This window comes from Pongo abelii, chromosome 8 (assembly GCF_028885655.2).
Source record: "Pongo abelii isolate AG06213 chromosome 8, NHGRI_mPonAbe1-v2.0_pri, whole genome shotgun sequence".
Lineage (NCBI taxonomy): Eukaryota > Metazoa > Chordata > Mammalia > Primates > Hominidae > Pongo > Pongo abelii.
This window is the reverse complement of record NC_071993.2, coordinates 3,154,641-3,180,526: the sequence shown is the minus strand read 5'-3', so window position 1 is coordinate 3,180,526 and position 25,886 is coordinate 3,154,641. Positions and strand designations below refer to the sequence as shown.

At 47.1% G+C, this 25,886-nt stretch overlaps 2 protein-coding genes across 9 annotated transcripts in view; one reads left to right on the top strand and one right to left on the bottom strand.

The window, feature by feature from the left end:
- Positions 1–19,004, top strand: part of PITRM1 (pitrilysin metallopeptidase 1) — a 35,419-nt gene extending 16,415 nt beyond the window's left edge. For 3 of the 4 annotated variants that reach the window (XM_054521810.1, XM_063727212.1, XM_063727213.1), the window contains 14 exons: positions 738–876; positions 5,095–5,211; positions 6,695–6,827; positions 8,154–8,274; positions 8,381–8,457; positions 8,704–8,869; positions 9,191–9,291; positions 10,732–10,852; positions 12,071–12,145; positions 13,225–13,337; positions 15,923–16,048; positions 17,664–17,809; positions 18,375–18,477; positions 18,589–19,004. In XM_054521810.1, coding sequence (XP_054377785.1) covers positions 738–876; positions 5,095–5,211; positions 6,695–6,827; positions 8,154–8,274; positions 8,381–8,457; positions 8,704–8,869; positions 9,191–9,291; positions 10,732–10,852; positions 12,071–12,145; positions 13,225–13,337; positions 15,923–16,048; positions 17,664–17,809; positions 18,375–18,477; positions 18,589–18,682 — 1,632 coding nt within the window. In that variant the 3' untranslated portion in view covers positions 18,683–19,004. 4 annotated transcript variants of the gene reach the window in all.
- A 921-nt stretch (positions 19,005–19,925) lies between these two features.
- The window catches only part of PFKP (phosphofructokinase, platelet), a 67,711-nt gene continuing 61,750 nt past the window's right edge, over positions 19,926–25,886 (bottom strand). For 3 of the 5 annotated variants that reach the window (XM_054521665.1, XM_054521664.2, XM_054521666.2), the window contains 5 exons: positions 24,310–24,371; positions 23,436–23,547; positions 22,135–22,234; positions 20,913–21,015; positions 19,926–20,280 (listed from right to left, as the gene is read on the bottom strand). In XM_054521665.1, the coding sequence (XP_054377640.1) occupies positions 20,151–20,280; positions 20,913–21,015; positions 22,135–22,234; positions 23,436–23,547; positions 24,310–24,371 (507 nt within the window). In that variant the 3' untranslated portion in view covers positions 19,926–20,150. 5 annotated transcript variants of the gene reach the window in all.

Genomic DNA, 25,886 nt, shown 5'->3' with positions numbered 1-25,886 from the left:
GTGGGAGAGACTGTTGTCTGCTGTGAAGGGGAACTCTCCAGTAGGTTCCATTGTTTTAGACATGAGATACGATTTAATAATTTGACCTGCAGTTTCTCTCAGCTGTTGTAAGTTATTTTCCATGAACTTTCTGGTGTCTTCTAGTTATCTCACCTCTGTTTGTAGTATTTTATATGGAAGCATTTTGTGCATGTGTAGTTTTTTAATTGTTGAAACAAGGAAAGGACATGAAGTCACCTAACGTTAATTTTTATATTACATCAACATGTATTTTGTTCTAATAATTTATGAAGTATTGAATGGGAAATGTTCTAGCCTTTTAGAAGTTAATAGTAGAATGAACACTAGACAAAAAATAGAATTCTGTATTATCTTCAGTTTAGACTAAAATCCAAGATCTGTAGTACTTAAAAGTGCAAACCTTTTCACAACTAAGATGTAATGAAAATGTTTAGTACTGATATGTTTAAGACCTAATGACCATAATAATAATAGTAGAATAACAGCATATATGAATTCTGTGCCTGCTACGTAGGCAGGTATGGTGGTAAGCATCTTATAAGGCTTGTGTACTTGCATCGGCAAAACAACTCTTGAGGTGCCTTCTATTATTACTATTTTTAAAGTGGGAAAGTGGAACTACAGGACCAAGAACACACCAGCAGAAGCTTGTTGAGTGTTAGGATGTAATAAGATCTGTTTTCACTTGGCTTTTGTTGTTGCTGTGGTTGCTGCAGAATAACCAGCATAAGCTGACTTTATCGATGAGGCCAGATGACAAGTATCACGAGAAGCAGGCACAGGTGGAAGCCACGAAGCTCAAGCAGAAGGTCGAGGCTCTGTCCCCCGGAGACAGGCAGCAGATCTACGAGAAAGGTCAGAGGCTTCCTTCCGAGCTAGCGAGTCACTAACCTGCACTCGGGCCTAGTGGACTTGTTAGTGAGTTAGTAGTTGGAGGCAGGTATTATTTCAACCAACAGGTGTCCACTGGGCGCTGACAGAGCCCACGTTCGGTGCAGTGAGTTCAGATACTCTCAGAAAATCACCTGTGTAGCTCAGTAGGAAACACAGGAGTCATTGAAAAGAAGTAGCTTGAAAACATGTATTTATTTTACAGATTTCATAAATACTTTTTGTCAGGTGCCGTAATATGCCAGTACCATTGTTCTGTTGCAGTGCGTGTTGCATGGCCTGTGAGCAGTGTGGACGGAGCTGTGTGTTGGCAAGAGGCCTGTCTCAGACATAAAGGGTCTGTGCCAGCCGCAGAGCAGCACCAGGATTCTGTGGGACAGGCGTGGGGCACACAGGGATGGTGGAGCGGTGGGTATGGAGGGAAGACAGCCTGTGTGGGGGAGACGGGTGTGTCCGCTGGCTCTGGGGAGGGCCTGTATGGAAGATGGGGAGCACACAGGTGCTTCATGTATTAAGGCGGGAGAACTGCCGGGTGAGTGAGCAGCGTGGCTGCAGACTCCTTCAGGATAGTTTTGCAGAAAAATAGAGAAATTGGATGGAGAAAACTGCTGAGAGGCGATTAGACACCTAAGCGTGACATGACGACCTAGGCTAGGATGGTGGGAGTGAAAAGGACAGTGAGACGGGGATTAGCAGCCGCTGGGGGAGCAGCCGGGTGGAGCAAAGGAAGGGAGGAGGCAAAGGAAGGGAGAGAAGGGGACACAAATGGATTCTCAGAGGGAGTTCGGCCTCTGGGAAAAAACATTTGCAAAAGTGGTGTCTGATAAAGGCCGGTATTCAGAATATACGAAAAAGGAACAATTCAGTAATGAGAACACACAACCCAATTAACACATGGGCAAAAGATTTTGACAGATATCATCTAAGAGATCCTAATGGCAAATAGGCACATAAATCATTACATGGGAAATAATCTCATTACTTTCTTAGGGAAATGTATCATCATTATTAGAAAAATGCAGATTAAAACTACAGTGATGTACAATTATACACCTACTAGAATGACTAACATTTTAAAAATTACTGCCAGCACCAAATGTCAATCCTGAGGGGGGGGGAGTGCTCGCACGCTGCCAAAGGTGCCAAAATGGTGTGGCCACCTAGGAAGCAGGGTCACAGTTCTCACAGCGCCAGCAAGCACGCACGGACCAGGAAGGCCCTGCTCCTAACGTTCCTTCAAGAGAGATGAAAACAGGTGTCCGCACAAAACTTGAAACAACCCAGATTTCCATCAACATGTACATCCTTACAAAGAAATGCCGCTAGCTGCGAAGGAGCGCAACAATGATGCACGCTTGGTATTGGTGCATCTCGAAGCTTCCCACAAAGGGAAAGAAGCCGGGCGCAAGATGACATCCCGAGGCCATTCATGGGAAGCCTAGATGTGGCAAAGCTGCAGGGACAGAGAGCAGATGAGAAGCTGCTGGAGGCCCAGAGTCGAGATGTGGTTGACCGTAGTGGGGATGGGAGAGTTTTGGGGTGCTAGAAAGGCCAGTACTGCAATGTGGTGGCTTCATAACTTGCCACAGTTGTCAGAACTCAGTTGAGTCTTTAAAATTGTGAATATTATTGCTTGTAAGTTATGTATTAAGCCTTTTAAAAATAGATGGAACACATACACACATGCACTTTTCCTGTTAAAAAAGCTAGTTGGGCTGAGATTCTGTGAGAAATTGTCAGGCTTGTCAGGAGGTAAGAGTGGACGTTAGGTGGAAAGTAAGTGACTCCATTTTGATCATGCTAAGTTTGAAGTTACATCATGTAAAAGAAAAATTAATGTCAATTTGTAACCTGCTCTTACTCTTTCTGTCTGAATTCTTGTTTAGAGACAACTTTTTTTTGCTGTTTTTTTGTTTCTTCGAGATGGAGTCTCACTCTGTCACCCAGGCTGGAGTGCAGTGGCACAACCTCGGCTCACTGCAAGCTCCACCTCCTGGGTTCATGCCATTCTCCTGCCTCAGCCTCCTGAGTAGCTGAGACTATAGGCGCCCGCCACCACGCCTGGCTAATTTTTTGCATTTTTAGTAAAGACTAGAGACAACTGTTTTAAGCTCTATTTTTTTTAACCTTAGTCTTTTTTTTTTTTTTCCCCCTTATTAAGCTCTGTTTTGTGATAATTGACAAGCTCCAATCTTCCTGCTTTTAATTGAAATTATTCATGAGTACACAAGATAATTCCATGAGTAGGCAACAGGTTGTACATTTCCTAAATTACTTCATATTCGTGACCTGGCCTCAGAGCTGTGCTTTAAGAAAATCCAGCATACTGTAGTCCAAACCAGTAGGTTAATGAGCGGTGCTCACACTACAGATTTCTCCTTTACACACTCACTGCGTAGCTCCTTTAAAGGAGGGCACAGTGCTAGTGCATTGAATGGTTATTTCAGGTCAGTAAGTCTTAAAGTGTGCACAGCAATGTTAGGATTCTGTGAATTAAAAGCCAATCTGTAGAGAACAACAATGCAGAAAAGGGGAATGGGAAACTATGTAGTAAAAGCTTGCATCTTCTGATTTCTGGTCTTGTGTGTGTCTTAAGCACTATGAAGGGGTAAAGCCTCCACCATCAGGGAGTGTGTGATGTGCTGAAAGAAAACAGAGAAGAGAAAGTGCCAGAGGCTTTTTCTACTGACTATGAGTGAGTGCGTTCCGAGAAGGAGCTCTGGATGTCAGGGTAGCTGTGGCGTGCTCTAGCGCGGGTGGGCCCAGGGACCATGGGGGAAACTGGGTCAGGAAAGACGCAGGAGGGAGCTTTGTGGCAAAGCCACAGATTAGAAAATCTCCGAGTGGCGTGAGGTCGGGAAAGTCAGGATGTTAGGTAGGTGGCGAGCAGACAGGGGAAGCCTGCAGAGCCCAGGTCTGAGCTCCGTGCCATTGGGAGCCTGGGCTCCAGATGCTGCTGGGAGCAGGGGTGGTTGTTGATGGCATTTGCGCCTCCAGAGGTGGACAGAAGGGCTGGAGCCCACGGTGGGGCACCTGTGGAGGGATGACACTGCCTGAGATGCTCACTGCACCCCAAGGTCCCGTGTCTAAGTGCGTGGCACACTCTCAGGGAACTTCAGAAGGTAGAAATGGAACATGGGGGAGGTCAGCCCAGCAGACACCAGGAGTGCTGTCTGCGGGGACTGAGTTAAAGCGGGAACTGGGCACAGCCCTTTCCAGGAGTCGTGGAGTCATGCGTTTGTGTACTTGCCTGGCTCGGTGTAGCACTGTGAAGCCACTTCACTGATGGCCATCAGGGCGGGGAGCACGCCTGGGTCTTCTGGATCCTTCGCATAGGCTGTGGCTCTGTGGAGGAGTCTGCTGTGAAGGTGCTGCCTCCCTCATTGATGCATGGACTCTCAGGCCCAAGAAGTGTCTTTCTAAGCACCACTGTAATTTGTGTGATTTATACACTTGTGTAAGTCTTTTGCTGAAATTAGTGAAAATGGAACAATAGAAAACAAGTATAGAGCCAGGTGCAGTGACTCAGGCCTGGAATCCCAGCACTTTGAGAGGCCAAGGTGGGAGGATCACTTGAGGTCAGGAGTTGGAGACAGCCTGGGCAGCATGGCAAAACCTCGTCTCTACAAAAGAAAACAAAACAAAAACCAGAAATCAGCCAGGTATGGTGATGTGCACCCCTAGTCCCGGCCACGTAGGAGGCTAAGGCAGAAGGATCACTTGAGCCCAGGAGGCAGAGGCTGCAGTGAGCTGAGATGTGCGCCACTGTACTCCAGCCTGGGTGACAGAGCCAGACCCTGTCTCAAAAAGAAGATAAGTGTAAATTTCAGTCCAACAAGAAATGGTTTGAAAACTCTAAAAACAAGTTGAATCTATTTAATTGTAAAGTTTGGAGGGATGCAGGAGAAGCTGCTTGAGCAAACCCCACCACTCCCCAGCAGAATTGTTCAATAATTGAAAATGAGAATTAGGAAAAGGGCTACCGACTAAGCAGGTTATTAGTGCGTCTAAATCTGGTCAGCCTGGAAATAGGAGATAGTTTGCAAACCACAGTGCTCCTGTACTCCCCACACTTGTCATGGACGGCTAATTCTGGATGTTAAGATAATAACATAGGAGATAAGTTGCATCAAACCTTTTAATTATGGCCCTGAATATTCCTTTTTCTTGTTTCTATTTTAGGTTTAGAATTACGGACACAACAAAGCAAACCTCAAGATGCCTCTTGTCTGCCAGCGTTGAAAGTTTCAGATATTGAGCCCACCATACCTGTCACAGAGTTGGACGTGGTCCTGACAGGTCACTGTGAACACTCCGCTTTTCCCGGGTCTCGGGTTCCTTGGGGAAATTAAATATCACTCCTCACAGAAGCAGTAGAGTCACGTCTTGGAGGTTTTCCCTGAAACACTTGAGCAGCCCTGTGTGTTCATAGTCTTGCTCTACATGTGTCTTCTGCCTTGTTCTTAACTCTCGGTGGTGATAGACTTGTTCACTCAGTAAGAGCCTATGTGTGTGTTCCTGAGAGGGGTTTGATAGGGCTCTCTGATTTCCTGCTTCTGGAATCAAATGAGGACTTGGGTTATGCTGTGATTGTATTAAGTGCAGTTTTAAAAATAGAGGCATCCTCAGAGCCCTTTGTCCCAACTGTTTACCCTGCCATCAGCATAGAGGAAGCAGAGGGACAAGAGCCCCCGGAAAGGTGAGTGCTGAGTTGAAAGGGAGTTGGAGGCCGGGTTTATCCCCCTGCCATGTCCTGGCATTTCATTCCATGGCACGTTTTGTTCTGTGACACGTTTCGTTCCATAGCATCTTTCCTTCTGTGGTACTTTTTGTCCCGTGGTCTGTCACTGCTTTTGGGTTCTCAGGGTGCCCCCTTTCTCTCTGGCTCCTGGCTGGTAGCAGGAGAGGCATCTTTGGGGTAACCTCACCTGGGACGGTGTTGATGCTGAGCTTACCAGCGGGTGTGGCTGGACGTGAATGAGCTGAGGGAAGCATGGCTCTCACTTGTACCTCGAGGACGGGGATGGGATTTCACCCTGGGCATCCCTGTGTCCTGTGAAGCATCTCCAGCCCGCCTTTTGTCTTCTGATAGCGCTTGTCGTGTTTATATCTCATTTATTTTCATGTGTGTGTACGCGCATGTGAGTGGAAATCGAGGCTGACATCCCTCTGATCTGTTAACCCTGGCAGTTTTTGTCCGTGAATCTCATTAAGTGTTTGCTAAGAGTGAGAATAAATCAGTCATCCTTCTGCGCCTTGGTCCCTCTGCTGGTCTAGGGCGCTTTGCTAGGTAAGGACATGCAAAGCTGAATGCCCAGCCCTCCCTTGAGGTCAGGACGAGTGGGTGGGGAACACCAGGAGCCTTGTTTGGGGCCTTGGGGCAGCCTTCTGTTGTGGGGCCAGAGGGTGGCAGGGCCTGTTGGGGAAGATGAGCAGTGCTGGGGACAGGTGCGATGTGGGCCCAGGGGTCTCGGGGGCACCTGGTCGGAGTTCCTTCTGGTTGACGGGGAGAGGTTGGGTAACTGGAATTCGCAGTTATGAGACCAGAGGGTCATGGTTCCGTCCTTCCTTTCCCACTCCTTGGAGAGCACGGGTTGCTTTACTGTTGAAGACAGTTCCAGTTTTTAGTCATGAAAATACAATAGGGAAATTTATATAAACTCTAGTGTAAGTCTTAAACCTCCATTCTTGAACAAGCAATAAATAGCATTGTTTTTAAATATTACAAGTGGTTAAAATTTTACTGGCAACAATAAAAATTAAATCCCTTTTGTTTTTCTAGCTGGAGATATCCCTGTTCAGTACTGTGCCCAGCCCACCAATGGCATGGTGTATTTCCGGGCCTTCTCCAGCCTGAACACACTCCCCGAGGAGCTGAGGCCCTATGTGCCCCTTTTCTGCAGCGTCCTCACCAAGTACGAGTTGCAACACACCTTTGTGTGTCTAATGTCTGCTTTGTGTGCATATCTGTATTGTTCTAATGCATCAGTAGGAATTACCTTCAGTGAATCACAACTTAACAATGTTAGTGTGTAAGTATGGTGTACAATACATTGGTTTAGAATTTTTTATGAAAGTAACATTTTCTTGCTATATTACATTGAAATATTTACGAATCTACGGTATAATGTAAGGGGATACTTATAGATCTGTATCTCAGCATATGAATCTGTGAAGCTTTGGAAAGGATTGATGGTTTAATCTGAAAGTGTAAGTAATTGGATGTGCAGCGTGGCCCAGGGCTGCCTTGGGAACAGGTGTGCCTGCTGCCTGCGTGGCTCCTCCTCCAAGCCGACCCTGCAGTTGCTGGCATCCTCCCTAGGTGGGGTGTGCACAGATCTAGAAACACACGAGTGCACACATCAACACTTGACTTTTTGCCCAGCTCTGCCATGGCCGAGGTTGCAGGACAAGCAGTAGACAGGGCTGTGGGCTCCCGTTCCCATCCAGGATAATAGGGCGACAGGGAACCTCTGCAGCCAGCTTCAGGGACCACTGCCCAACCTGACATGCAGCTGGGGTCTTCCCTTTGTGGAGATGAAGTTGTCTGCGTGCTGCAGAAAGCTACGTGGCTGTGACACCTTCTGCACCCTGGCTAAGGGTCCGCTCAGATGGAAAAATGTCTTCAGGGTTTTGAAAGTTCCCTGCCTTTCTTTTTAAATATAGCTGCCACTGTTCATCCTTTTGTAGCAGTTTAGAAAACACCTCATGGTCATTCCCTTGACTCAATTATTGCTGGCATTAGCAGTGTCACTGTGAATGTTTCTTTCAAAAGCATGAGTGCTGAGAGGAAACTGCTTTTCTTAAAAACTTAAAAAATCTTTAGTCTTCGGACTCCCCCACCCAGGCTACCAGACATTTGAGCAAAGGAAGTATCATGGTGATCTGGGCAAAGAGAGTAGGGAGTACTCATAAAACATTTATTGAAAAGCTTACGACTGGAAATGCCTATTTTGGAATGTTGTTTTGAGTGCAGACATTGGCCGCCCAAGTGTCTTGTGCCTCTGGACACTGACTTCCCAGGCGGGAGAAACTGGGGTCTCCCTGGGGGAGGGGGCGCGTGAACTCTCGAAGGCAAAGGCCAGAGTGCACCTGCTTGATAACCTTCGAAGTGTAGAGAGGTTGGCAAAGCCGCGGTTACTGAATTAATGGAAGCAACTTGTAATTCAAGATGCACGATTTTAAAAATGGTTCAGTAAAGACTGCCTTGTAATCGGGGCGATGCTTCTCTGCTGTGTCAGGCTGGGCTGCGGCCTCCTTGACTACCGGGAGCAGGCTCAGCAGATAGAACTGAAGACCGGAGGGATGAGCGCTTCTCCCCACGTGCTTCCCGACGACTCGCACATGGACACCTACGAGCAGGTAGCCTGTTACCGTCAGATGACAGCTGCGGTGGGAAGCTTTTCTCCAGTGTCTGTCACTGATTTGGCCGTAATTCCTTTCTTCTTCTGTGTTTTCTTTGGTTCAGGGTGTGCTTTTCTCCTCTCTCTGCCTGGATCGAAACCTGCCAGACATGATGCATCTATGGAGTGAAATATTTAACAAGTAACTTTATTTGCAAGGGTTGTCCATTCTTGGGGTGTACTAGAGGCCTTCGTTTGAAGTGCTTTAAAGGAGACAGTTGTACTCGTGTGTGCTGTTGATTTCCAAGTCTGACTTTTACTTATAGTTCATACGGACTTATAAAATTTCTTTGGTTGTTAAAGTAGTCTGAAAACTTAATCAACTTTCCATGATACTGAAGGGACATGATGAATGGGTCTCCAGGAATTTTTTCTTCTTTTTCCATAGCCCGTGCTTTGAAGAAGAGGAGCACTTCAAGGTGCTGGTGAAGATGACCGCCCAGGAGCTCACCAATGCAATTCCCGACTCCGGGCACCTGTACGCGTCCATCAGGGCAGGCCGGACCCTCACGCCCGCAGGGGACCTGCAGGAGACCTTCAGCGGGATGGATCAGGTAGGAAGCTTGGAAGGAACCTCTGTTACTCTGGTTTAGCCACATTTTCCAGAGTTACTGATTTCTTTGGGAATACATTAATTTACATCCCAGAAATGCTAACTTCCTAACTGACTAAATATAGGGAAGAATTGGTCGGTTGGTTTTAACTCATCTTCCTCTTTATACCACCCCGCACCCCAGTTCCAGCCCTCCTCAAGCCACGCACTCACACACATAACCCCTGTCCAAGCAGGGTTCTGATGTCACGGGTGCTTGATTCAGACTGAGCGGGTCTGTTGTGGCCTCTGCCTCTCTCTGAGTGAGCTTCCTCTGGCTCAGGTGCAGCTGATGAAGAGGATTGCAGAAATGACAGACATCAAACCCATCCTGAGGAAGCTCCCACGTATCAAGAAACACTTGTTAAATGGTGATAATATGAGGTGCATTTGTGATTTGTTTCTAAATATTTTATGATTCATTCTATTAAGTATAGTTTTTAGGTATTTTTTACTTGTAGAAACTTCAAGATAGAGTGCTTGGTAAAGGTAAAGTTATAGAATTTATTGTAAATGTCAAGTGTTCTAATTAAGAAAATATTTGAAGCTTATTAAAACTTGTAGGAGATGGGGAAGAAAGCAGGCTAATTTTGTTCTAGAAGTGCAAATAGGTAGAGGGCAAGTAGTTATATTGCTTCCAAAAGTACATGGTCCGTAACTGAGATATCTGTAAAGGTGAGCTTGCTGAAGACCAGAGTAAAAGTGCAGTTTCTTATAAAATTATATGATGCTTTGAGGAAACATCTGGCAGCTCAGTGCTGTACCTGCTGTTGGCCTAATGCCCTCAGCTGTGTGAGCATGAATAAAGTTTAGAAATGATTAACAGTTTATTTTCAGCATCTTATTGTCAGTGACATTGATGTATTTGTCAGTACTTAACAAGAAAATGTTTGCTGAAGTCACTTGTCCTTCTTCACAGAGAGTCCTGATGCCTTTCCCCAGTCATGTCTTGAGAATCCCTGGCAGATTCTACAGGGCGGTCTGTGGGTGGCCAGAGGTGAAGCCTGGCGATCAGGGTCTCTTGGCATTGGGCTCAGGCAGGCCTGGCTTCCGGTGCCAGGCCAGCACTCACGCTCGCTCCCAGGCGGTCCTGGGCAGCTGACCCACTTGCGTCTTCTGCTTCCTCCTCCATAAAACCTTCCTTTGCAGGTTTATTGTAAGGAATAAAAGAAAGAATATCTGCAAGGCAGCATACATGCCTGGGATATAGTTAGTATTAATATAATGGTACCTGCTGTTACTTTAACTAGAATAAGTTTAGGATTTACAGCCAAAAGGAAAAAATATACACTCTGTCAATATACTGTAGAGTTCAGGTAGCTTTTATATGACAGTATTATTTGCAATTCTGTAGAATTTGGAAGAGTTCTATTTTCATGTAACTTTGAGAGCATGGTAATTTTTTGTACTTTATAATGTTCTGCTTTAACAACCACTTCACATTTTCAAATTGATGACTTCTGGACAGTAATTTTAAAAGTTGTCAGTGTTTTGATAGTATAATTCTGAAGGCATAGTTAGCAGATCTTAATAGTCTCTGTATTTTCTTTGCTCTTCGGAAGAACAAGAGTTTAGAGTCTCAGGCTCCGCGTCTGGACGGCTTCGTTAGCTGCCACACTGAACTGTGCAGAAATCTCTTGATAACCTGAAGCACTGCAGAGCAGGGAGGCAGCTGTGGTATTTCCACATTTGGCTACTGTTTCTTTTAACACTTTGAACATTTTCTATAAAAACAACATTATTGAGTTATTATACAAAATGTGATGAATTACTAAAACTGTTTTTTCTAACAGTGGTTTTATGTATATGTAATTTTTCAAACAGGTGTTCAGTGAATGCAACTCCTCAGCAGATGTCTCAGACAGAAAAAGCAGTCGAAGACTTCCTTAGAAGCATCGGTCGGAGTAAGAAGGAACGGAGGCCTGTGCGCCCACACACGGTCGAGGTATGTACTGATCGTGCTGGCGCCCGGTGAGCACCTGGCAGGTGTCAGGAGCCCCTCTCATGTTTTACACATATTAACTCAATTCTCAGAACAGTCCAGCATGTGGGGGTTCATATCCCCCGTACACAGATGAAGAAACTGAGGTTCAGGAGGATTAAGTATCTTGTTCGGTGTCGGCCCAGTTAAGTGAGTTCAGACCCTGCGGTGTGGCCTTAGATCCTGCACTCGCTTCTGTGCCTTGCAGTGAGTAGTCTGATAGGAAAACAGACGTCGGCTGGAATACGCTGGCAGAGGAATGGCCCAAACCGTGGCCTGAAGGCTGTTTACTGCTGTCTCTGTGACTCATGAATCCATGGATGTGGCGTGGATCAGTGACGTCGGTGCTAACTAACTTAGTAAATGTGATTAACTGAGAGAGTTGTAGTCTAGTTCATGCATGTCAGTAGAGAAGCCATGCTGCTCAGTGGAGGAGATTGACGCTCATGTCTTCTCCATTGGTGTCTGCGTATCCCTGGTTCAGTTCTGGGTGTGGTCTCTCTGTTGGCCCCTGGGAGTGGAGCCTATGGGAGGTGGCCTCCTGCTGCTCCAGGTTCCTCTGCCTGCAGCCCTTTCACCTCACATGTCCTCTTGATTTGACAGATGAATGACAAGAAAGTGCAGAAAGAAAGGTTAAAATATTTTCTTTGTACCATATAACAAGGCTACCTTTTCCTTGACTGTCTGAAAATTTATTTTAAAATTTTCTTGATTTCTTTTATTCACTTTCTTTTTTTAGTTTTTGTTATTTTGAGACAGGGTCTGTCTCTGGCACCCAGGCTGGAGTGCAGTGGTGCCATTACAACTAGCTGCAGCCATGACCTCCTGGGCTCAAGTGATCCTCCAATCATTGCCTCCCAAGTAGCTGGGGCTACAGGCGTGCACCACCATGCCCAGCTAATTTTTAAAAATTTTTTATTGAGATGGGAGCTCACTACATTGCCCAGGCTGGTGTCAAATTCCTGGACTCAAGCAATCCTCCCACCTCAGCTTCCAAAGTACTGGCATTACAGGCGTGAGCCACTGTGCCCAGCCTACTTTTATTTAAGCGTTTATTATTTAAAACATTGAAATCTACCCCAACACTTGTTATTAGCTCTGTGAATTTTATAAACTGTTACTTCTTATATATTTCGAGTGAGTTCTGATTTTTCTCTTTTCCCTTGGAAACTTGATTTTCAGAAACCTGTGCCCAGCAGCTCTGGTGGAGATGCCCACGTTCCCCATGGCTCCCAGATCATTAGGAAGCTGGTCACGGTAAGAACCACAGCCCATTCAGGTTCCCAGCGGGCCGGTGCTTCCCTCCACAGCTGTGTCTGCCACTGATGGTGAACGTTCCTCCGTCCGCCTGTCAGTGGGGCTGGCATGTCCCTAGAGTTGCGAGTTCAGTGCATCCTGAGCCTTTTCTCTCTGAGATAGTGCTGAGTGAAGGCCCTGGTGGGGGTGTGTCCTCCTGTGCCGAGGAGGTGAGGGCCCTGGTACCGGGTGCGTCTTCCCTGTGCCCAGGAAGAGGGCCACTGCTCCAGGCGATCTCCTCCCAGGCAACTCACCCTCCTTTGAACGTAGCTCCTGAGCCGAGTCGATGCCAGTGGAGTGGCCTGACAGATCCTTTCCGCGACTCAGCCTGGTGCTGATGCTGTTTGGTTTGGTTCCTTGTGGAGTAGAGTGATTTAACACATTCCTATGGTATAATATGATATGACATATAAATATATAACTATGATATAAACGGCGTAGAATGAAATGTTTTTAATTGAACAGTATAAAGCATCATGTCAAGATTGGAGGACTTCATGTCAGTTTTACAGTGAGAAACTGTGTGGAGTGACGGAACTGCAGTGCCTTGCTCTTGCGTCCCAGCACCTGGCTGCAGACTGTCACGGAGATGGGACCCCTGAGATGGGTCCAGTCCCAGTGCCGTGGGCGGTGCATGGCAGCACAGCCGCCTCTCACCTCTGAGATGGGTCCAGTCCCAGTGCCGTGGGTGGTGCGTGCAGCACAGCCGCCTCTGACCCCTGAGATGGGTCCAGTCCCAGTGCCGTGGGGCGGTGCGTGGCAGCACAGCCGCCTCTCACCTCTGAGATGGGTCCAGTCCCAGTGCTGTGGGTGGTGCGTGGCAGCACAGCCGCCTCTGACCTCTGAGATGGGTCCAGTCCCAGTGCCGTGGGTGGTGCGTGGCAGCACAGCCGCCTCTCACCTCTGAGATGGGTCCAGTCCCAGTGCTGTGGGTGGTGCGTGGCAGCACAGCCGCCTCTGACCTCTGAGATGGGTCCAGTCCCAGTGCCGTGGGTGGTGCGTGGCAGCACAGCCGCCTCTAACCACACCTTGTCCCTCAGGAACCCACCTTCAAGCCCTGGCAGATGAAGACTCACTTCCTGATGCCCTTCCCGGTGAATTACGTGGGCGAATGCATCCGAACTGTCCCCTACATGGACCCAGATCATGCCAGGTAGGAGGGTGGAGGTCGGGACCTCCTAGGCCTGAGCCTAACGGAAGAGCTTGTTGAGCCTGTTCGAGTTCACAGGGCGTGTTTTAGCACAGGAAGAGTCTGTGCTGACTCTGAATGTTGGACCTGGGGCTGCGTGAATCTACGAGCGCTCCTCTTTAAACAGCAGTCTTCATGAACAGAGGCCCAGCTTTAGAGCCAGTCATTTTTGTAAACAATTGCTATTATTGAGGAGTCCTATAAACAAAACAGATATCTATGACCCTAAACACAGACTCCTTTCAAAATGCCCCATGTACTCACCTCATCTCTAGGTAAAAATTGAATGAATTTAGGCTGAGACTTCTGATAAACATGGTAGATTAAGCCTTCATGAGGACAGATGCATGAATGACAGCAAAGGCAGATCAAGACATGAAGCTACAAGGGAAAGAGTGGGAGGTAACCCAGGCAGCCATGGGGGCTGCAGGAGAACCTCATGAGCCAGACTGTGGGTGGGTCGGGGTGTGGGGGTGCCTGACCCGGGGCCACAGAGGGACAGGGCAGTGGGGAGAAACCAGGTGGTCCTGCAGATGGCAGGGCTGGAGGCCGCCTCACAGTCCCTCTAAGCAGTTTATCTCCCCTGTCTCCCCACCAAGTCAGAAGCTCAGGGAAGGAGGCCCTGGGTTGAGCGGTTGAAGCTACAGCCGAGAGTCAGGGTCAGGCCTGTTCCCAAAGAAGTGGCATGGGGCGAGGGGGTTTGCAGCCTACAGACTGGCCCTCCAGCCCCTTCTGAACTGCGGCTGCCCCTCGGCTGTGTTCATCCCATCTGGGGAAACTGGCCAGACCAGGAGGACAGACCCACAGACATGCACCTTTGGGGACCCGTCAGTTGGGTGTGTATGACACAGATATGTGCAAACATGCTATCTCCCGGAAATTCACTTCCTGTGTCCTTGTCCCAGGCAGTACCCCCATGAGGGACTAAACCAAGGAGTGAGCCTGGTAGAGAGGGGGAAGGCAGGCTTAGGCCTGGGCAGCCTGTCCTGATTTGAGAAGGAGCCGGGCCTCCGGGGTGCACGTGTGTCACAGTAGGGCCACAGATGGGGAGGTGTGTAGGAGCCAGGCGGGAAGACACGTGGGGCTGCAGGTGGGGGCCCAGAAAGAGCTGGCTGTAGAAAAGAGGTGTGTGGTCAGCTGCTTGGTTCATTTATTTCCATATTTGTAGAAGATGAACAGATCTGTCTGTTGTGCTGGCAGAAGAGTGGTGTCTGTTTCCACCATCCAATAGGAAAATGTAGACAGAAAACACTAAAAATGTGGAGGTTCCCCCCGGGCAATGGGATTCTAGATCTTTTTTTCCTTGTTTTTTGTATTTTATAATCTTTCAACAGTGAGCATGTGTTTTTAACATACAAGTAATATAAATTTCTCAAGAAGAATAATGCATGGACGGATGGAACGCCATCCCTCCTGGTGCTTGTGGAGACTCCATCCCCCAGGGTCTGGCTCCAACTTCACTAGTCCCAGCTGACGGCGCCCCAGCCACCTGAGTGGCGCTGGGTTTCTCCTGGAGGACCCACATGAGATGGTCATGACTTTTCCCACCACAGCCCCCTGGGAACACGCCCACTCCCTTGATTTCCCACCTGGCCTATTTGACTCCCTTCATCCGCTTTAGGAAAAGGCCCATCTGTGGAAGCGGCGACCTGGGGCTGATCTCACCACGGGCGTCTTCAAGGAGCCTGTGTCTTTGCTGCAGACCCTACCGTCATTGTCTGCCCTGCCTTCTGTCGGAGGTGGATGTGTTCTAGAATCATCTAGAATGTGATGTTACCGTTTGCAGTGGAAGGCAGAGGAAATCGGCCCTATTCCTAGAAATGCGCTTTATCGGAGAGTGTGTGTTTTCTTAAGGGATTCCTATAAAACTCACTTCAGTTTCCTTTTTTTCCATATTCTGATGTGAGACATTTAAATAAATCTTCATTTGCACATTTGCCTTTACAATAGAAATAATCTCTTTCTACTTCACCAGATTTTTAAAATGCCACATATGCATTGGAACAAGTTAAGCAGTGTGGTGCTGGAAGTGTTAAGATTCCCTCCCCACCACCTTTCCCCTCAACCCTGTAATCTAAGCCAACTGTTTGAAAATTGTGCTTCCTTGTGCTTTTTAGTTTTGGTTAATTAAAAAGAAAATCTCATGCCTGTAAGCCCAGCACTTTGAAGGCAGGAGGATCGCTTGAAGCCAGGTGTTAGAGACCAGCCTGGGCAACAAAGCTAGACCCTGCCTCTACAAAAACTGTAAAAATAGGCGTGGTGGCATGCACCTGTAGGCCCAGCTACTCAGGGAGGCTGTGGTGGGAGGATCCCTTGAGCCCAGGAGTTCAAAGCTGCAGGGAGCTGTGATTGCACTAATGCACTCCAGCCTGGCGACAGAGCGAGACCCCATCTCTTAAAAAAACAAGACCAAAATATGGGACCATCATTTATACAGCATTATTTTACAACTTGATTTTATTTTCATTTTCATGTAACCCAATAATTACTTCATTGTCTATGCTTTTTTATCAGCCACAGTGTTAACTTGCATTTTTTAATCATTTCAGTCTTAAAATCCTTGCACGTTTGATGACTGCTAAATTCTTGCATACAGAAATTCGAGAAAAAGGCGGCGCTTATGGCGGAGGCGCAAAACTCAGCCACAATGGGATTTTCAGCCTTTACTCTTACAGGTGAGTTTTCCTCTAGTTCACACATTGGGATGCACACGTTGTTTTAGTCTTCTACTCGTGATTATCAGTGTCATTTTCTTGTTCACTGCAGTAGTGTGCTGCTTTTCACTTCTTGGGCACTTAGCCACACCCAGCAATGTCCTTTCTGGCGCAAGGATTAGGGCCAGCAGCCTAAACAGGAAGCATTCTGCCTTCAGTAAACCCTGCCTTAAGCCAGCATATTTTGGCAGAACACAGTAGTGCCTCCCTCTATGGTTTTGCCTTCCACGGTTTGTTACCCACAGTCACCCTCGGTCTGAAAATATTAAATGGAAAATTCCAGACATAAATACTTCCTAAGTTTTAAATTGTATGCCATTCTTCTAAGCAGTGGGATGAAAGTTGATGCTGTCTACAGTACCTGCCTGTTGGTCACTCAGTAGCTGTCTAGGTATCAGATACACTGTGGGTATCCAAGAGCTTCTGTTCACAGAACCCTTGTTTTACCTAATAGTAGCCCATCAGCATAAATTTTATTACAGTATAATTGTTGTATTTTGTTAATATCTTGCTGTACCTAATCTATAAACTTTATCATAGGTATAGGAAAAAAACATAGTATCCATAGTGGCTGTCTGAGGTTGCAGCCCTGCCGTGGGTGTCCTGGAACACAGGCCCCAGGTGACCGGGGCTGCGATACAGCCTGAGAGTGTTCTTAGCTCATTTCAGTTGGAGGTGCCTGATGTGGATGCAGTTCTATTAGCTTTCATAAACATAACATTGTTACTCTAAAACAATACCTTGATTTTCTATGGCTTTGCTGCCCGAGAGAACATGTATTCTAACACTTTTTAAGAAGGAGCTGGCTGGCCATGGTGGCAAGTGCCTGCGGTCCTAGCTACAGGAGGCTAAGGCGGGAGGATCCCTTGAGCCTGGGGAGGTTGAAGCTGCAGTGAGCAGATTGCGCCACTGCACGCCAGCCTGGGCGACAGAGTGAGACCCTGTCTCGTGGATGCATAGCTAGATTAGGTAGGTAGGCAGGCATGTAGGTAGATATGTAGGTCGCCATTGCCACTCTGATGAGTTCTCCCCCTTGCTGTGCTGGAAGCCACGCTTCTAGACAAGGATGGGGAAGCAGCTCACAGCCCCTCTGCAGCTCCGAATCAGGGTGAAGGGAGGGCTGGGCTCTTTGTGTTTACACAAAGGGAAGCCTGGATTGGTCCCCTCAGGCTGATTCCTGTACTACCTGGGTGTGTCTTAAGGGAGATGAAAGGAAAACCTTGGTTTGCTTAATTTTTCCATGTGAGTCTTCTGTAATTTCCCTGTAATCCTGACCTGCTCCCACCCTCCACTTTCCTCTCCTGATGAGGTCACAGAGAGGTGTATTTAAATAATCTGGGGAGGACTTTGTGCAGACAGACCTTGTCTAAGAGGGAGAACGTGTTGAAAGGCTTATGTGATCGGATTTAAATTTCCATTGAGAGTAATTGAGCGATTTGTCAGTGGGCTGTTTGGACTAAATCAGATGTAAAAGAGCTGTTAACCCATAGATGTTGAACTGTTAAGTCGACAGAGGTTCGTCATAAACTTGTCCATTGGTAAAATGCATGCCTGTTTATTTCTCTGGGTTCCTTAGGGACCCAAATACAATAGAGACGCTCCAGTCTTTTGGGAAGGCTGTCGACTGGGCTAAGTCTGGAAAATTCACACAGCAAGACATCGACGAAGCCAAACTTTCTGTCTTCTCCACCGTAGATGCTCCTATCGCTCCTTCAGACAAAGGTATTTTGAGTATAACAGTGAGAATCTCAACCCACAGCCTCACAGATGATGTTGCTGTTTTCCGAGTTCCCCGCATGCATGGGTAGGAGCATCAGCTTCTGGCGCCTCCGTCCTTGCTTGTGATACGATTTCCACATCTGACACCCTAAACACGCTTCCTGACATCTGGGCGAGAAGAGTGCATCCTGTCATTTGTTTTACTGACCTGAGGCCCAGTGGGGCCAACCCATGGCAGTGTCCGGGCTCTTTAGGGTGGAAGGAGGACGTGGGCATGGCCCGGACATGGCCACGTTACTCTGTAGAGCCACTTTTCCTCACAACATCATCAGTCTCACGCGGCCCTGACTGCATCCACGCTGCAGAAGCAGGCATTGGTAGGGGTCAGCGTGGCTCGTGGGAGCTGGAGGTTGGGGTGTGATCTCTGGGTTGTTAGACACGTCCCTGTGGTTGAAACATGTATGTGAAATGACAGTGAGATGCCCGTGTCCCCTCTGGGACACGAGTGTACAGCGCACCGTGCGAGCTCCCAGGCGGCGGCTCCATCTTGCCTGTGGTTGACTTCTAGGAATGGACTACTTCTTGTACGGCCTTTCGGATGGGATGAAGCAGGCCCACAGGGAGCAGCTCTTTGCTGTCAGCCACGACAAGCTCCTGGCCGTGAGCAATAGGTGAGTGGGGAGCGGGGGAGACAGCATCTGGGACTGGAAGCCTGCGTGCTGACCTTTAACAGCGCTGACGCGGAAGCCAGTCCTCGCTGATCACACCTGCCTTCCTCTCAGGTACCTCGGCACTGGGAAGAGCACACACAGCCTGGCCATCCTTGGACCTGAGAACCCGAAAATCGCCAAGGACCCATCCTGGACCATCCGATGAGCAGCTGTGGCGTTCATGCGCCACTGCACGGGAGCCCGAGACAATATGCCTCTGAGCTGAACATGAAAAGTCAGAAATGCTGCTTTTTCCAAGAATATTATGTCATTCTTAAAGTGTCGTCAAAGCCCTTGACTGGCGAGTCAGACAAAAACTCAGATCTATCTTAAGAGCAACCAGGAAGAGGTTCATTGAAATAATCATGCATGAAGCAGCAAAGATGCACCATGTAGAATTTTCACTTTCTACTGATAGGCTTGTTTTACTTCATTAATTCTAGAATATTTATTTAAGAATCTAAAAATAAAGGGCAACTCTGACTTAACCTCTGCTTGAGTCATTATTTTAAGCAGCATTTAGGGCCTTTATTTAAAAACAGAAGTAAAATGAAAAGGTACGCAGGGGTGTCCCACATCTGCCTGTGCTGATTCAGGAAACTCGATCACGCCGAGGCCCTGGGGGAGCATCCTCCTAACAGACGGGAGTTCACCGGGGTGGCCAGATGGAAACCGTCCTGAGAAGCAGGTGGGTTGGCTGAGTAAGCGCTTGCCTTATCTTTACAGAGCCAGAAAGGAAAGCCTCCACGCCAGCTCTTTCTTGGCCGTTGGACTGATTTCCCAAACAGAGCTTGTTTTTGGCATCTCCTCTCCCTCCCCACAGCTCTCTGCCCCCCTTTCTGAGACACAGCTGTTGTCTCTTGCAGACTAGAGCTAAGAGGCAGAAACGCTGTCCCTACGGGAGGGGGGCCCACCAGGGCAGCGGGGCTGTCACCCCAGCGCCCGTGTCTACTCTGGCAAGATTTCTGGAGAGTTCCAACCTAGATCCCAGTGAGGACTGTGGCTTGGCCTGGAGGAGAAGCTGGCTATCAATCAGATTTTTCAACCCACCCCCTGGTGGTTTTAGTATGCAGCTAGGATTGCAATCAAGAGGACAAGTAAATAAGATTCATATGTTCTATTTTACTTTCAAAGGAGAGCAGGAGCCTGGGGTCGAGGCCCAGGGTCCTGGCCTGCTGCTGTGGATGGAAACTGACACATGGCAAATATGTAACGGTAAGTAAACGTGGTGTTCCCCTTGGCCTGTGTAAACTACTAGCTTTGTTCTCCTTTTATGACTTGTGCATAGTTCAGTGATCCCTATAAAAATATTTTGCTAATCTTTGCCCACAAAACTGAGAAAACCTTTAGTAGCCCACCCATAGATTGAGGTATTAATCTCCTACTTAAAAAACTAAAACGGAGGACTGTTGGAGTTGTAGGCAAATGTTTAATTCTGCTCATATGCACATCTGAAAGCATGAGACACAGTCCACAGACAGCACGCACTGGAGCTGGTGGGGCAGACGGGCACTCGCCAATTCGGTATTAATGTCAATAATACTTGCATAAAGTGCTGATAAATAACTTAAGTGTTACAAAAACGGACGGTCCACGGTGAGTCCAGGCTGCAGGCACACGCAGGCGGGACTGGGTCAGACACTCCAGGGCTGCACGTGCTCCAGCTGGCCTGAGTCCGACACGTCGTAGCTGGCCTTGTACTTGGCCAGGATCTTCATGAGGGGCCGTAGCTTGAGCCACCACTGTTCTTTGGGAATCCTGTGCCTGTGGAGGGAAGAGGAGACAGCAGTGAGGCCTGCAGTCACCACGGGGAGATGCCTCCGCCTGCCCTGCGCGCAACAGCCAGTACAGCAAGCAGTCTTGCCAGAAACACGAGGTTTGTAGGGTCGGCTGAATCAAGCAGATGATAAAGCCAAATTCAGGGTCAAATGAAACCATTGTTTAAAATTATTCCCAAAGACCTAGTGGTGTTTTCTTTGAGATGGAGTCTCGCTCTGTTGCCAGGCTGGCGTACAATGCTGCAATTTCAGCTCACTGCAACCTCTGCCTCCCGGGTTGAAGCGATTTCTCCTGCCTCAGCCTCCTGCGTAGCTGGGACTACAGGTGTGCGTCACCACGCCCGGCTAATTTTTGTATTTTTAGTAGAGATGGGGTTTCACCATGTGAGCCAGGTTGGTGTCGATCTCTTGACCTTGTGATCCACCCGCCTTGGCCTCCCAAAGTGCTGGGATTACAGGCGTGAGCCACCGCACCCGGCCAAGACGTAGTATTTTTTTAACTGAGCTTCAGAAAAGCCAGTTCCTCAAACCCCGAATGAGTTGCCGACAGCAATGGCCATTGCCCTGTCTCGTACTCACATTGGCTAGATTCACTGAGGCAATAAGACCCCAACTTACTCAAAATCCGTTTGCTTCTTCAGCTCTGCCACAGGTTGAAAAATAACGTTTCTTTTGCTTATTCCCAGCACACAAACGGAATCATCGGTGGTAAATTTTTTTCCTATAAAAGGTTTAAAAAAAAGATTAATAACACCCTGTCACATGGGCAGGTAGGGGAGCAGAATCACGGGGCGAGATGAGAACTGAGATTCCTCAGAACCATGCTGAACCTGGCCTGGAAGCCCAGGTGAGACTGAGAACAGCCGCACAGTGTGGCCAGTGCTCTTGTGGGACCGCCCCGATGGCTTCCTGGAAAGCAGCTTTTGTTTTTTCTCCCAGTGGAGAGAGAGAATTTTTCACTAAATAGTGGAATAGGGAAATTAGCTTAAATTACAGCAAAACACTAATTTATGCTCATGAATACACACACTGAGAGGCAAGAAGCATCCATAGCTAAATTAGCAAAAGAAAATCAATGTAGAAAGAATCAAAGCCAAAGTCAGTTCTTCAAAAAGACAAACTGATTGAAACTATTCACATCACTGTTTTTTGTAGACTGTCATTTTTCTAAGTCGGACATTGGCAGTGATACGTGGTTTGCCGTAATAAAAGCACACATCTGCTATGGCTGAGGGGGTGGGGGTGAGAAAGATGCTGGCACAAATAGCCACTCTGGAATGAGTGGGGACCAGCCATGTTGGAACCATTAACAAGAGTATTATAAAAAATGTCATGTTTTTTGAAACTTTTCAGTTTCTAAAGATTTCTTAGAATATATAACTTACAAAACTGATTTAAGGAAAAACATGCATAGTTCTACAAACACGAACAATTCATTCAGCAGTCAAATCTTCCTCAAAACTGGAAGTTTTGATGGATGGAGTCACAAGGAGGTTGTCCTACCAAACATCCAAAAAATAGAAGGCCCCACTTAAACTGTGAGGGGAAATTGCTGGCCAACGTTCAGGACCTCCAGAGCAAAAAGCCTGCACAAAAGAACTGCAGATTGAATCTAGCAGTGATAAAAGAGAACATGTCATGCCCAAGCTGATCTTATCCCAGGAATCCAAGGTTGGTTAAATAGCAACACTCAGATCAGCAGGAGTAAAACATCACATGCAGCTCAGTACTGAACTGAAGAAGGAACCAGCACCCTACTTTTCCCCGATAGGATAGCATTTTCACCAAGGCAGGACGGCCTCCATCATGAGGCTGTGGCCTCCCTCCCCGGACCCCTTACCTCTGCCCCGGGCCTCCTTGAGTTTTGCAGTGATCCACTCCATAGCTCTGGCAGAGATTTTGGTTCCAAAGTTTCTATCAAATGGAGAGGGTGCCCCACCCTGTTGGTGGTTAGAGTTATATGAAACATCAGTTATACAGTAACACTTTGCTGTTAAAAATTAAATAATGACAATTTCTATTTCACAGAATTCATGTTCTTATTTCTAGGTCCTTACGGATAGTTGAAACAGAACAAAACAAAACCTGTGATTCCCGTAGCCTGAACTTGGCCTGTTAAGCAAAAGTATCAAGTGTTCCCCCTACCAAGATAAGGATTTTAATAAACCAAACAAGTCAACTAACAATCTACATTATTTTAAAATCTTAAATCAGGATTTCGTAAACTCATCTGGGGTGGGGATGGGTCACAACTTTAAGAATGTGATAACCGTTGTGGATTCTTTAATCACACATAGGCCTACTATTTCATCATCATTTCAGGTGATTCATGAGCCCTTTGACATAAATTCACGGGCTCTGGCTTAAAAGTATAAAGAATAGGAGATGGTGAGGAATGAGTGTGTGCGAGTTAGGAGGCCTGGACCGCTGTGTCCCAGGCTTAGCTCATAATACGCGTGTGCCCGCGCGCAGCTTATTCCAGGTCATTCTGATTTGGGGTGAGTGTCAAGTATACTACATGTCTGATAATCCACTTTAAATCTTAGGAAGCTCCAGTTTTTAACTTGATGAAATGTTTAATTTGAATAAGCATTTCCAAGTAATGGGGGTATCACTGTTTTCATGAAAGCTGACAGTTCCCTTAAAATCCCCATTACTCAAACCTCACCAACAAAAGAATCCTAAAGCTGGTGATGTTTGGCATGACTTAAAAGTTCAGATGTTTTGGCTGGGCACGGTGGCTCACGCCTGTAATCCCACCACTTTGGGAGGCTGAGGTGGGCGAATCACCTGAGGTCAGGAGTTTGAGACCAGCCTGGCCAACGTGGTGAAACCCCATCTCTACTAAAAATACAAGAATTAGCTGGGCGTGGTGGTGGGTGCCTGTACTGCCATCTACTCGGGAGGCTAAAGCAGGAGAATCACTTGAACCTGGAAGGTGGAGGTTGCAGTGAGCCAAGATCGTACCACTGCACTCCAGCCCGGGCAACAGAGCAAGACTCTGTCTCAAGAAGTTCAGATGTTTTTTATCATCTTGGGATTTACTTATACATTTTTCCCCAAAATGGCTAAAATAAGACATTAATCTTTTAAGTCACACGACAGGGGCTTTGCGGACCCCTCATGCGGTCTCAGGCCTACCTGCTGCATGTGGCCCAGCACGTTCTTCCTACAGTCAAACACGCCTTTGCCCTCTTCCGAATAGAGCTGGTAAATGAAGTCGGTGGTGTAGTTTTCACTGCAGCTCTCATTTCTGAAACGAGCAAGAAGGAGCCACTTTGATTAGCGTGCAGTGGGCACGAGGCTCCCTGCCTGGGGAGACGGCCCTGGGAGGCTGGCCTCCCACATCCCCCGACCCTATGGTGATTCTACATCAACACCGGTCCCTCCAGTTCACAGGTTTGCTTTCTGCAGTTTGTTACCCATGGTCCAGTGGTCAACTGAGGCCCACAAATATTAAATGGAAAATTCCAGAAATATGAAAGTTTTAATTTGTACACCATTCTGAGTAGCGTGATGAAATCTTGTGCTGTCTTGCTCTGTCCCACCCAGAACATGAATCATCCCTGTGCCCTGCATCTCCATGCTGTCTGTGTCTCCTGCCCCTGAGTCACTCAGTAGCCGCCTTGGTTATCAGATGGAAGAAACCTCGTGTATACAGGGGCCGGGTACTATCCCCAGGTTCAGGTACCCACTGGAGTCTTGGGACACATTCCCTGAGGCTAAGAGGGATGACTGTATTTCCTTCTTCCTTCATAAAAGTCAGGTGCTAATTAGGGAAATGATTGCGAGATATCTAAAAGAATAAGAGACTATACAGCAAAAATTTTAGTTGTCTAAATGCAGGCAAGTCTTTAGAGCAACGCACCACAGCTCTCTTCTGCATCTGCTCAGTGTGTGTAGTGCACTCTAGCGGCAAAGAAATGACCACTCATCCAGCCCAAGTCACAGACTAGAATCTAAGAACCGGGGTGTGGCGGTGAGGGTAAGATCAGCCCTGGTCTCTCCCACTCACCTGAGCACAAGCCCTCTCTGGATGGTGGTCTTCATTTTCTCCGTCAGGTGCTCCACATTGGACTAGAAGAGAGTATTTTGTTAATCAGACAATAAACCTCTACTAAGTACCTCCTGTGTGCCCGGCCCTGCAGGCCGGGAAGTGCCAACCAAGTGTGGCGGTGAGCGTGGCCAAGGAGGCTGCAGCTCTCACGGCTTGGGTCTTAGGAAGCCTCCTCCCAGACAGGGAGGGCATGTCTGCAGCGATGAATGCTGAGGACAGGGCATGGTAAGCAGCCCTCATGGCGGCCACTAGAAACACCTTCCAGAGTCAACAGGGTCCCTCTGAAAACGGTAATTCCGTGCTTTGCCTAGTGCTCATTTATGGCTCTATTGCTCCTTGTTTATTTGCATGACAATGTTCTCTCGGTGCCCTCAGAGGAAAAGAGTGACCTGTGGCCTTTCTGTGGAGTCTCATGTGACGGCCTGATGAACAGTGTCTGACCAAAGAATTCTGCAGACTCACATTCCTCCACAGATTTCTTAAGGAAAAGATGGTCTTAGAAAAGAGTAAGAACATCCCATTTCAGATCACGTTGGGAGGATTACAAGAGGGAGGTAATTCTCTAATGATTCATCCTAAGAAAATGGAGGTTTTTACATCTAATCAAATCTGTCACTGGGCGCGATGGCAGAATTTCACAAAGTAGGAGGCCAGGCATAGTGGCTCACGCCTGTAATCCCAGCACTTTGGGAGGCCAAGGTGGATAGATCGCCTGAGGTCAGGAGTCTGAGAGCAGCCTGGCCAACATGGTGAAACCCCGTCTCTACTAAAAATACAAAAAATTAGCCAGGCGTGGTGGCGGGCGCCTGTAGTCCCACCTACTTGGGAGGCTGACGCAGAAGAGTTGCTTGAACCCAGGAGGCAGAAGTTGCAGTGAGCTGAGATTGTGCCACTGCACTCCAGCCTGGGTGACAGAGCGAGACTCCGTCTCAAAAATTAAAAAAGCAAAAAATAAAAATCTGTCATCATTTCTCTTCTTAAGCGCTTGCCATGTTGAGTGCTGGTGAGGCAGGATCTCTGGACAGATTTCTGAAATATGGTCATGAGTCACGTAACAGTGGGATATGTTCTGAGAAATGCATTGCTAGGTGACTTAAGCCTTGTGCAAACATCCTACAGTGAACTCACACAAACCCAGGAGGCAGGGCCTGCTGCACACCTGTTGTTCCTGGCTACAAGCCTGAATGTCTGGGACTGTTGAATACTGCAGGCAATTGTGTATCTAAACAGGTCTAGACATAGAAAAGCACAGTAAAAGATATATATATATAAAAAATATATATATTTTTATAAAAAGTATATGTATCTTTTTATAAATTATATTTATTATAAAAAGATACATGTATCTTTTTATAAATTTATTATAAAAATACATATCTTATAATATATATTTTATAATACATATTATAAAAAGATCTTTTTATAATAGATACATATAATATATAAAAAGATATATCCATAGTATAGTTTATGACTATATATTTATGACTATATTTATAAAAAGATATATATCTTTTTATAATAAATATAGTTTA